This window comes from Bacillus rossius, chromosome 16, assembly GCF_032445375.1.
Source record: "Bacillus rossius redtenbacheri isolate Brsri chromosome 16, Brsri_v3, whole genome shotgun sequence".
In the NCBI taxonomy this organism is placed as follows: domain Eukaryota; kingdom Metazoa; phylum Arthropoda; class Insecta; order Phasmatodea; family Bacillidae; genus Bacillus; species Bacillus rossius.
Window position 1 is genome coordinate 38449344 of NC_086343.1, and position 12488 is coordinate 38461831.

At 41.1% G+C, this 12488-nt stretch overlaps 1 protein-coding gene across 1 annotated transcript in view; it reads left to right on the plus strand.

Annotated features, from left to right (window-relative positions):
• The window catches only part of LOC134540348 (uncharacterized), a 46412-nt gene extending 35220 nt beyond the window's left edge, over nucleotides 1-11192 (plus strand). The window contains exon 5 of the mRNA XM_063383021.1: nucleotides 10391-11192. Coding sequence (XP_063239091.1) covers nucleotides 10391-10549 — 159 coding nt within the window. The 3' untranslated portion in view covers nucleotides 10550-11192. The remainder of the gene's footprint in view (nucleotides 1-10390) is intronic.
• The last annotated feature ends 1296 nt before the right edge of the window (nucleotides 11193-12488 follow it).

Genomic DNA, 12488 nt, shown 5'->3' on the forward strand with positions numbered 1-12488 from the left:
GTACAACAGGCAGACCAGGCAGCCTATAAATAAGTTAGTCGTAGAGCTCCCGAAGGCCGTAAATCCAGAAAGGATTTACGTCCTGAAGTCATTCGGAGGCCTCAGCATTCGTGTTGAGGACTATCGACACCCCAAAGGCCCCCTCCAATGTGGCAACTGTCAGAGGTTTGGCCACCCCGCAAAACGCTGCAGAGCCTCCCCTGTGTGCCGATGGTGCAGCCAAGGGCACAAAACCGAGGTTTGCCCCCAGGGAGGTGACAGGATGAAGGCAAAGTGCGCGCGATGTGAAGGCCCGCATTGCGCCAATTACAGAGGCTGCATGGCCTACAAGAGGGAGAACTGGCGTCACCTCCCGCAACAGGAGCGGAAAGACAGAGAGCTGCAGTCCAAACGCGCAGTGCGTGAAAACAAGCGAGCAGCTGCCGCAGCTCAAGTCCGCCCGCCCCCACAACAAGCCGGCCCCTCAGGCTACTGCCCCCAGCCCCCAAGGCAGCCGTGGCGAGCCCCGAGCTACCCCGCCCCTCCGCAATGGCAGAGCCCTAATCAATATTCTGTGTTGAGCCATAGGCATGAACTGGAGTACCCTGTCTTGGCAAACCCACCCAGGCCTAGAGGCCAGCCCCTGCCCCAGAGGCCCCCGAAGAAACACCATTCGGGGCACAAAAACGGTAAAGGCCGGGTGCAAGGTCAGATGACGGATCAGCCAGGTACTAAGGCGCCACCCAACTCCACCCTTCCCCCCAGTGATTCCAAGAAAGTCGCGCCTGGGAAACAAGCCAGCCTGGTGCAGACTGACTCACCAACAGAATTGCCAACTGCTTCACCGCAGCTAAAACCCTTGGAGAATCCAGCGATGGGCGCGAGTGAATTTCTGAAGCTCGTAGGCCAATCGGATGCCATTGCACAGGACCCTAACCTTGCACACGTCCTGGAACCAATGTGCATTTTAATGGCTATTTGGTGTAATCCGTCCAAGTTAATAGAGGACAAAATAAAAGCCACCACGGGCTTCGTGACAGCATTAGCGGCCAGCTTTAATGCCGCACACCCTTAATTTAGGTTCTGCCATTAATACTACCCCCATAGACAGTAGATTAAGTACCATCCTTTACTGGAATGCACGAGGAATTAGAAATAAAATAATCGAATTTACTGATCATTTAATTAAACATAATATTAGAATCGCGGCGATAAACGAAACACACTTAATTCCAACAGATCGTCTAACTATCTTAAATTACACTATTTATAGGCGCGACCGCGATACCAGAAGTGGAGGGGTTGCCCTATTAATCCACAGAAGTATACAACATAGTGAATTTCATTTACCTGAATTTAATAAATTAGAAGCTGTTGCAATTACTTTTAAAGTCAATAAACAACAAATAGTGCTTATTTCGATGTATGCACCACCGGGGAGGTCACTAACTGAAAACGAGCTGGACATCTTATATGGCTCAGCTCCCACATTTCTAGCAGTCGGCGATATTAATGCCAAGCATAAAGACTGGAACTGTCGGAGCAATACAGCCAATGGCCTACTGCTGCAAAGACACAAGTCTAACAAAAATTATCAAGTACATGCTCCCTCAGAGCCCACTCATGATAGCGGAGTACTAAGGCACAACCCCGATATTCTAGATATTGCATTAAATAAGAGAGTTCAAACGGGATTCGAACTCAGAGTTTTTCACGAAATGTCGTCTGACCACTTTCCAGTACATATACTATTCGATGACGTGGACACTGACATCAGTCCTCCGAGAAAAATTAAAGACTACAAGAAAGCCGACTGGAGAGGCTTTCAGACGTATTTAGTCGATAATTTGCCTGCAGCCGATGTTGCCAACTTCGAAACGAAAGATAACATCGAATCAGCAGTCACTGAACTTACAGTTAAAATTCAAACTGCAATTAACTCGTGCATCCCAGAAAAGGTGGTTAGATTTAAGCAAGTTGTACTGCCGGTGTATATTAGGGATTTAATTTCTCAGAAAAATAGATTAAGGCGCGAATATACTCGACGTAGGCAGCGCGACATTAAAGCGAGAATTAATGAATTACAGAAAATAATTTCCGATGAAATAACTCTATGGAGGAGCAGCGAATGGGAGACGAAAGTCTCTCAGCTACAGATGCAAGATGGTAGCACCTGGAGTATGACAAAGCGATTCCTTCATAAGATAGATAAAATACCTCCGCTACAAACTCGCACTGGGTTCGCTTTTACACCGACAGACAAGGCACAAGCCTTCGCGAATACCCTTGAATTAGCCTTTCAACCTAATATTGAACTCTGTGACCCGCAATTTAATGCCGGAATATACAGAGACCTTACAATTAAACTTAATCAGCCTTTAACTTCAAAACCTTACTTAACTCAATCTCAGGAAGTTAAACAGGCTATCAGGCGTATGAAACCACGTAAGGCACCGGGAAACGATGGCATTCAGGCAGTAGTCCTTAAGAAACTGCCCGACGAAATTTTGGAATACCTAGCTGAATTAATAAATGGAATACTTAAACTACAGTATTTTCCATTGCAGTGGAAAGAAGCGAATGTGATAGTTTTTCATAAATCCGGAAAAGATAAGACACTGCCCCAAAATTATAGGCCCATTAGTCTGCTGAGTACATTGTCAAAAGTAGCCGAATGCATAATTCTGCAGCGACTAAATGCTCACATTAAAGAAAATAACGTACTGCCGGACGAACAATTTGGTTTCCGCAGCGCGCATTCAACAACGCATCAACTGGTCCGTTTGACAGAACAAATAATAACTGCGTTCAATCAGAATAGCTATAATCTCGCAGCGTTTTTGGACATAGAAAAAGCCTTTGATAGAGTACTTCATGAAGGCTTAATTTATAAATTATATAAAACTGGCTTCCCCGATTGTTATATTAAATTACTGGCCTCGTATTTAGAAAATCGATCGTTTAGAGTCACGACAGAAGGAGCACAGTCCGATTTAAAAATAATTAAAGCAGGAGTCCCACAAGGCAGCATTTTGGGGCCGGTTCTATTCAATATTTATATCCATGATATGCCTAAGCCCGCACACCGATCAGTTCAGTTTGGCTGCTATGCGGACGATACGGTATTGTTTAGCAGATCTAGTATTCTAGAACTCGCAGCAGACAGATTGCAAACCGCGTTAAATTTAATTGAACAGTGGTGCAAAAAATGGCGAATTAAGGTAAACCCTACTAAATCAGAAGCTATAGTTTTTACGCGTAAACATCTCCCGCCACTCGAAGATAGACCACGACTAACACTTTTCAATGAGCAAATTCCTCACAAAAATGTTGTTAAATATTTAGGCGTACACATGGATAGGAAACTACTATGGCGCGATCACATAGAGGCGAAAAGAAAAACAGCTTTCACTAGGCTCATGGCCCTCTACCCCGTCATGAGCAGACGTTTAGGTAGCTCTGTTAAAAACGGAATAATAATTTATAACGCACTAATAAAACCAATAATCACGTATGCAGCGCCGGTGTGGGCAACAGCAGCGGAATCTCACTTAATCAAGCTACAGAGAATTCAGAATAAGAGTATTCGTATTGCGACAGATGCGCCTGTGTATTGCCCCGTAAGGGCTATGCACAGAGAGCTCAAACTCGAACTTTTAAAACATTATTATTTCCGAACTGCGCAAAAATTCTATGATAAATGTGCCATAAGCAGAAACCCATATATTTCATCACTGGGCGAACAAGATCCAGAGTTGCATGGAAAATATAAAATGCCAAATTCAATCTTGGCTCACAGACCTCCGTAGTGTGCTGTGGCTGGCTGAGCGATCGGCCAATCAGTCTCCCGCGAGTTGAAACTTAAATTATAGACATTAATGAATAATTAGCTAATTCAAAATGGTCCGAAGCATGCAGGTGTAGGTTTGGCTCCCGGGAGCTCACTGCCTGTTGTGTTAGGGCTGACTCCCTATGCACGATGGGCATGGCCCGCCTGGCAGGCTTCACCTCCAGTGCCGGTTGTGTTTCTGAAATACATGGGATTTTGAATTACAAGCTTGCAACAAATGCCAGAATGCGAATAGGTCTTGACTTAATTCACCTGTAACTTTATACACCGACAGTTCCTCTATATTTAACTAGTAGTATAGTAGTAGATATTAGAGATTTGTAAATTAGTAATAAGTCCTAGATACTTAGTAATAGACATCAAAAATATATATTTCTAAAATAATAATAAAAAATCTAAAAAAAAATAAAAAAAAATAAATAAATAAAAAAATATATATATATTTTTAGTTCTTATTTTAGTTTTATCTTAAGCACTGCACGTCCATCCCTGAGTTGGGTGTTTGCATATTTCGTAATAATCTCTCCCGCGGGCTGTTGGTTGGCAGTGCGTGGGGGATTTGTGGGCGTACGATGATACTACACTCCCACTTAGTATATAAGAATTGTTGAGTAGGTATTTTACTATCAGAATAATGTAAGTCAATCATTATTTTTCAAAAATAATGTATTTAAAAAAAATGTCAATTTTTCTACCTGTGGAATAGTCAATGTTCAGTTAAGAAAACTACTTAAATAGCACCATTTTGTACCTTGAAATCCATATTTTCCCAGCGGAGGGCCACCAGACCCCCCCCCCCCCCAACCTCATCATGTTTTGGTGTGAACGGAGTTATTGCTTCCCCTCATGTAAACCTCACGCCTCGCCACTGCAGTGCACCTGCGCTTGTTCGTAGGCTTCAATAATTAGATACTGTTTGCTGACAATTTGTGATCGCAGCATCTCAACCGCAGTTTGAATCACGTTTTGCCCCTGTAACAGTATGACTTTTCGTGCTAGCGAACGCTACCCCAAGCCCACTGCTAGCAACTTTCATTTCTCGGAGACAAGCATAGGTAAGCCTTTTGCCAGCATGTCCTGGACCATGTTACAGCCCTCGGCGACGCCTCGGGACTGTCCACACGACGCCTTTCCCAGGCGACTAAGCAAGTTTAAAACCCCTTCCCCTCATCAAACACCTGTGGCTTCACGAGAACTTCAACTCGGAGCATCCAGTGAACCCAGGCGGGGACATTGTCTCTTCAAGGACATTCGCCCTTGTCAAAAAGAGCCCTCAGCGAAGTCTAGCGGCGGGAAATATCTCTAACCTCGCTCTGTCCGTCGGTGGCGAGTGCCCTCAGTGCACTCTAGCGGACGTTTCTGTGACCCTCCAGGGAGGTTCTCATTTTGGCCACCAGAGCGTACTGCTCATCCCTCCCATAAGAGACAGCTTGTCACAATCGACTTTGGCAGCAGTCGCACTGCGATTGCGACCTTAGTCTACCTGCGACTCGGGTGAGAGCGTGACGAGCGTTTTGCCGTCTGCTTCGCCCCTTTAGGACATCTTCGGATACCTGCGGGCCATCACCACCCCCCTTTTCTTTGGATGGGCACAGTAACTTTCTTTAATTAGGCGCCACGACGCCATTTTTTGAACATTCGGCGGGCAGCATCTGGTCAGTAACGACCACGCGTCACGATTCGCGAGAGTCAATCTCAGTCGTACTTCAAAGAATCAACACTACGTCATGTAGTCGCGAACGGCAAGGCATAGATGCCTTATTTATCTAATTTGTATTTTTGGCTGCCCGTATTATTTTTTTTTATCTAAATTATTTCTTCTTTCCTCTTCATGGCTTCCGCGAATTTCCGCGCCGGGAGTAACCTACTGGACTCCTGGAGCCAGCTATCGTGACTTCTCCCTGCTGTTTGGGTAAGTGATCGTTATATCCTCCCCCCACCCCGCCTTTCGCCTTTTCCTGGGCGTAGTTTTGCCCAGCCTTAGCCACCTGTTAACCAGTCTAAGCAATTTAGGACTTTGGTTGCAGGCGGGGTCCAAGAATTAAGTAGAAGAATTCGAATGGAACTTCACTGTTAAACTAGCAGTCTGTGATTGGGCTCATGGGATCAGAAGTTTTCTCCCCACTCCGGTCGACATCCATTTTATACATAAAATTTTTTCTTCAGGACTTTAATCTACCGAAACTTCCGGCGCCAGGACCACCAGTTTCAGGACATAAAATTTTAGTTAAAGTAATTTCAAAGCCAAATAAAAATAAAAATGTAATTGTCTTGCCTTTGAGCCTGCGAGCTCACTTAAAACCAGGGTGAAGTTTAAAATAGATGTTTGTTTTACTTTTATATGTATTTTGTTTCCCCGGGCTCCCTCCTGTTTGTAATTTAATTATATTTCAATACATGTGTACTTAAAGGTTAAAGATAACAGAAAAGAAAAAGTTAAGCAAATAAATTTAGTAAAAAGGGCAGTTATATAAATCAAACCAGCAGCCTTGTTATTTCATTATTATTCATCCCCGATTCACATAGCCTCCTAGAGTTCCTATTAGGTTATAAGTAAATTTCTTTGTACGACGTCTGGGCACCTTTATGGTAATTGTTTTTGTTGTGTTGTTTTCTGGGCCGACGTTTCCAAGCCCTTATTTTTTTTTAATATTCATTTTGAGTGTTTACCTGCAGCCCAGAATATGTCACAGTTAAATTAAAACTAATATGACGACAGCACACTCAGACGACCAAAATGAGATGGTGATCTCCAATAGACGAAACCATGATGACCACCATGATGCCACACTGGCTGAAGATAAATATTCCTTGTCATTATTGATCTGTTGGTGGCTTCCGTGAAGGATCGATCTAGAGCCCTTTTTTTTAAACTAATGCCCTCAAAACAATGTTTGTTATTAATATTTATTTAATCAATTTATTGATGAATTTAAAATGTCTTCCAGATTTTCTAACAATAATAATATTACGGATTTTAAAAATGATGGATGTGACATAACTTTAATAAATGACGGAAGGTTCTAAATCCAAGATGGCGTGTGTGGCATATGCAAAATTTCATAATTAGTTGGTGATTGAATTTTTTAATTATATGTATAAATAAATTACATGTTTACTCTCGCAGGGAATATAACAGAGGGCCGAGATTAATTAAGTAACTAATTATTTGTAGTAATATTTAATGTTATATTTTTGGGCATTTTTTTACAAATTTTTAGCTAAACAATAGCATATTTTCAAGATGGCTGCCAAGGTCAAGGTCCTGACTTAGGCGGCTTAAGGTGGCTTGCTTTTGGGAGTCTTAAGCCTCTTTTAGTAATTTTGTTTTTTTTTTAATAAGGCGTGCCCCGCCTAGAGTCTTTCGGTTTATTTCATTAATCGTTTTTGGGTCTCTTCTATCTGTTCACCTACTATTGGCGCTAATGTCACGAGCGGCTTGTATATATGATTCGATTTATTTCTAAATTTCTTTTTTTGATACTTTTCATTTAGAATAGTTTTACTCATGTTATTTAGCACTTGTCCAGTTTATGTCTGTAAATGTGTTAACATCTAAGGTTAATATAGCTTGGTGTTCATTTAACGTTCACGCGCGTACCAGGGGAGTACCATAATAAGTTGATAAACGGCTGGGGTGCATACCATAAGCAGATACCAGAAAAAATTGCGGGTTCAATTACCCGTAGGATGAACTTCATAGTTCTACGTACACTCGGTCAAATGCCACCCACTCATTGGCTGTGGTCTTGTGAGACGTCCCAACGTAGCAGCCTGTGTGATTCGATAAAGCTTTGGTTGGGTGTTTCTCATTGGCCCAGAGTCATCCAGGTGAGTTGTGAACCAATAGCAGAGGCAGCACTGAGGTATAACTATATTTTAGCCTATCGCGAAATGAATACGCGAATTTTTCCGGTCTCTAACCATAACATTTTGGACGGTGTGCTTCAACCGATGAGCTAACGCGACAGTTTCGGTGTGTTGTATCGGCGCGCGCGAAGCACTCACGCATGCGCGGAGAGCTGAGGTACGCTAAGGCAGTCTCTGCCACCGCCAGCTAGAGACAACACCCGTGGCTGAGCGAGCCGCTAACTGCCTGGATGGGGACTGCGAGGGGCCGAGACCGCCTGGTCGCCAGATCGAGTCGCGTGCGGTGCAAGCGCTGCAAGAGCTAATAATTACCGAGTAAGGCTGACGCCAACGTAATTCTTACGTATCTAACTGTAGCCGCAAGGCTACTGATTATTTGTAAGGCGCAGGTAGGCAATGCTTGAATAAACAATAGGTCTACTGTTGCACACTATTTATTTACGCCCTCGAGTGCGCTAACAAATTTACATCTGTGTAAGAGGCAGGAACTGTCTCTTCTTTCCTCCTCGCCAGCCTGCTAGCCAGCAAGGAGGAGGGGTGATAATCCCCTTGGCATCCGGGCTACCGGGACTCCTGAAGGGTGCGCTGCATTCTGGCCCAGGGGTGTACAAACACGGACGGGACAGCCGGTGCTGATAGCCGCATGGTTGGCGTAGCGCGGTAGATGTCTTTGCGATGTACCACCACATTAACAATGTTATGAACTTTTACGAGTTTTTTCCTGCAGGACACCTTTGGTTTGCCACAGACTTGTTCCCGAAACGTAACTTTCATTTAACTTTTTGGTTCAGCGAACGAGCACTTGATCACAGTCAACAAAATTTATTTGTATTTTGAGTGAGAATCCCTCTGCTACCTGCTGGCGAGACTACCTTTCCGTTCACGTAAACCGTTCCGCACCTGTATGAAGTTTGAGCAAGCATACCGGCGCAAGATAAGAGCGCCTCTTCCTCGCCTGCGAGCACATCTCTCCGCTCGCACGAGCATTTGACACTAGTGTAAGTGTAACTTGGCAGACACCACGGAGCTGTGGGCGTGACCTTGAGGCGTGTGGCGTCAGAAAATCACCGTTGATATTTGCAATATTAATTTCTAAGGAATTTTGGTCATGTCCGAGCGCTAGTGCTTTTCGCTCGAATTGTTTAGCTACTGAAAGAGATTTTCGCCAAGGACTTGCGGAAACGTCACTCTTTTACATAACGGACATTTACTTAAGATTTTTCAACGGCAAGGGAACATTTTTATTTTCTGTTAGGGTTCAGAAAAATTCCGTCAGAGATAGAAGACCGGAAATGTTTTTGCAAAGATGCATTTTCTCCGCTGCGAGACGCAATAATTCTTTCATTAAGATTATTTAGAACTCAATAAAGCCTAAATAAAGCGAACATTTTTATACAGACTTTAGAGAAATATTTTAGTTCAAGCCATCTGTATTTGTGCTGCGCGCATTTATTTTTACTACAGCTTCACTTTGTTTAAAATAATTTGTGGGATAAAATCGTGATGTGCAAACAGAACAAAGGCGTAGTACTAAGTAGCTCTAAGTAATGTCGCTCCCTGTTGCCTTTCAACCGCATCCCGAGTAGTATTTGTTAAATATTTTTTTTTATTATTTTATATTTTTGCTACTTAGAATTTTTTTAATGTTTTTCTACACAAAGGTAATTATATTTTGAGGCATTTAGAATTCCTGCATTTTTGAGAAATAAAACGGGGTATTTTTCCTCAAAACTGAAAATTATCATTAAAAGCAGGGACATTTTGAGGAATTTTGAGTAATATTGAGCCATTTGGAGGAGTTTTGAGGAAATTTGACACCAAAAATAGCCACCCTGACAACCTAATCTAAAATAACGGGCAGCACCACGGCACCTCACTCTAAACCCTGCCGCATGAAATACTTTTATTTACTTACTACTTTGGGTACATTTTGAATTGTTTTATATTGTAAATCGAGTGTCATTTCTGAATTAAATGTTATTATCAGCAACCATTCAAACGAAACAAGGAAAATAACTAACAAGAAATGCCTTTACTGGTGCTTTAAATATTAGGCTGTCCAAAAGCCAGGATGGTTAAGAAACCCTCCATAAAATAATTCGAAACTTGCCGAGTTTAGCTACGAGGGTTCCGGTTTCGAGTGAAATATATGTGAAAAACCCATGAATTAAAAAAAAAAATTAAGATGTGAATGTCTAATATCTTGTCAATAACTAGTCATTAAAGTGGCAGAAATTGGCTGTTCAGTTTTAAATTACTAACGATCAAAACTTAATAAAGTGCCTCCCACCAAGTTGATACTGGAAAAAATTCCTGACTGTTTCACTGCTGGAGTTTTCGCAAGAGGAAAACGAGTCGGGTGTTTCTGCGAGACGATACCAGTTTCCCCCACAAATATTTCCGGCAATGCTAAATAATATTTTTAAACCCGAAAGCGTCTCCTATGATTTCACTGTCGATGAGATGTTTTGCCCAAATGAAATTTTTACAAATTAAGATAATCCCAAAATAATTTATATAAAATAAATAATTAAAGTATACGTATTTTTTTGTGTAACCATCATACACTTCATTATTATATATTTTACTCAGTCAAAGTTTTCGAGCTGCTAAAATAATATGAAATGTAATGAAATTCTTTTAAACTGTGTTAGTGTTCATAATGCAACGCTAATTACTGTTTGCCCACAGCTGTGGCCGCTGTTTGGTGACATCACGTTCTCCTTCGCTTTGTCCTTCCTGCTGTTCGTGCTCTTGGAGAACCCAGTGAGGGTACTGGTGAAGATCCTGTTCCAGAAGGACTCGCCCGCTCCCAGCGGCAAGCAACACGCAACATCCCACCCCGCCTGAAAATATACCGCAATGTTACACCAATAATGTTGTTGGTGGCTTTGGGTTTTTTTCTTTCACACATTCATTGTCAGTATATTTCCTATGATGGTGGTGCTCTTGCGACGATTTTCTTTTTTACCGTCGTTCGGTTATATACGTACCGTACATAATTTAGAAATATGGGACATATACGCATAAATAAAGAAAGAATAATTAATGCTTATGTTTTCACATTGTAAGGCTACTGTTAAAACTATTTGTCTCATTAAAATAGTTTTAACCCGATAAACTATTGTACGCTCAAAGAAAACACTTCAGTTATGCTTATGTAATATATTTTATTTAATTTTTTCTATTTGCGACTAAGGCAAATGTGTTGCTAATGAATTAACTTATATCAAGTACTGTACTAATTAGAATAACAAATACAGTAAATAGCGATTCGCTTACTGATTATAGAATTAACCACTAATGAAATATGAGTCATTCTTAGTGTGGTAAAGTTCTTAATCAATTGAGCCTCGTTTCGAAGCTCTAATTTCCAGTGCAAAATCTTCGCAAAACATGCTAGGAAAATAAAAGGTGAATTTAGTTTGTTTAAGGTGATAATTTTTATACAAATTATTTTGGAATAAAGTGATTATGTGGTGTCTTGCTGTAACTAGGTGTTGGTATTAAAACTTAATATACTGTAATTGCATAAATTCGTTAATATATTTTCCTTTTAATAATTATATTATTAAAAGTTATTGGAAATGTCCTCCGTTACACTTCTGCAGAAATTAAAACGAACCTATTTTCTCCTGAGTCTTCAAGACTAAAAAACAATGATTTCCAATAACTTGAAAAACTTTCAAAGCAAAAAAAAATGTTTTGACTGTTCCAGAATATTAAAGTTTCTTGGTTGTAAAAGCTTAAGAACCGTTGCTGATTGAAGAATTTTTTGTAGCAAATTCTTAATGAGAAAAAATATATACCTACTTTTAAATTTATTACTCCAGCTCAGAATTTTATTTTGTGTGAAAAATGGTGGAAGGAGGGAGGAATATAACCACTAAACCCAATGGCTTTTTTTTTTTTGCGAATCCTTTCTATTGGTTGGTGGGAATGCCAGACGTTTAAGTATTTGGTGGAGATGAGGGATATATGCCCATGCTCCAGCGTATTAATTAAAATAAAATGGCATGGATAAGTTGCACAATCATGGAGCCCACAGAAGACAGTTAAGCAGTAAGGAATCATGTCAGTGTCATAATCCAAAACTGATATTTTTCGTTTAGCTTCTTTCATGCGAGTTACTTGGTCACCTGCGATTGGTCAGGGGATGCACTGGCAGCAATGTGACTGTCCATACGGGCGATAGTCCCCCAACAATCACCCTTCCAGCCGCCCAGCCAATCTCAGACAGCGGGCGACCGCAAGTACACATAGGCCCTACTTTCATGGAAGCTTTCAGACGGGAGAGAGTAGCCGGTGTCCAATCAAATTTTGGAATTCCCGAAACATGAAAGTTTATCCAAAGTGATTCGTGTACCTCTGGATATAACCTGTGACGATCGTTCGAACAAAGTAAGAAAATAAGGATACTTGAGTAACAGTTTGTACAGAAATGCATTAAGAATACGACACGTTTTAAGCGGAGACACACAGCCAAATGTGAGAAGTACCTATATTTTTACTTAAACTACTCTGCATTTTTAATTGAAAAATGGCTGTAGATGGATAAAATTCACATAATTTATTAAAAATCTATTATCCGTGAAAAACATGAAAACAGCAATTGTTTATTTCAAACTAAATTAATATTGTTACGATTTACTGGGTTCGCAAAGGGATAGCCCAATTAAAGATTTTTATCAAACACACAGTTTTATTTATTGCCATTAATTATGTCACAAATAATATAAAATGGCAAATTATCAATTGCACTTATAAAAGTTGCTTCCCCAGTCACTCG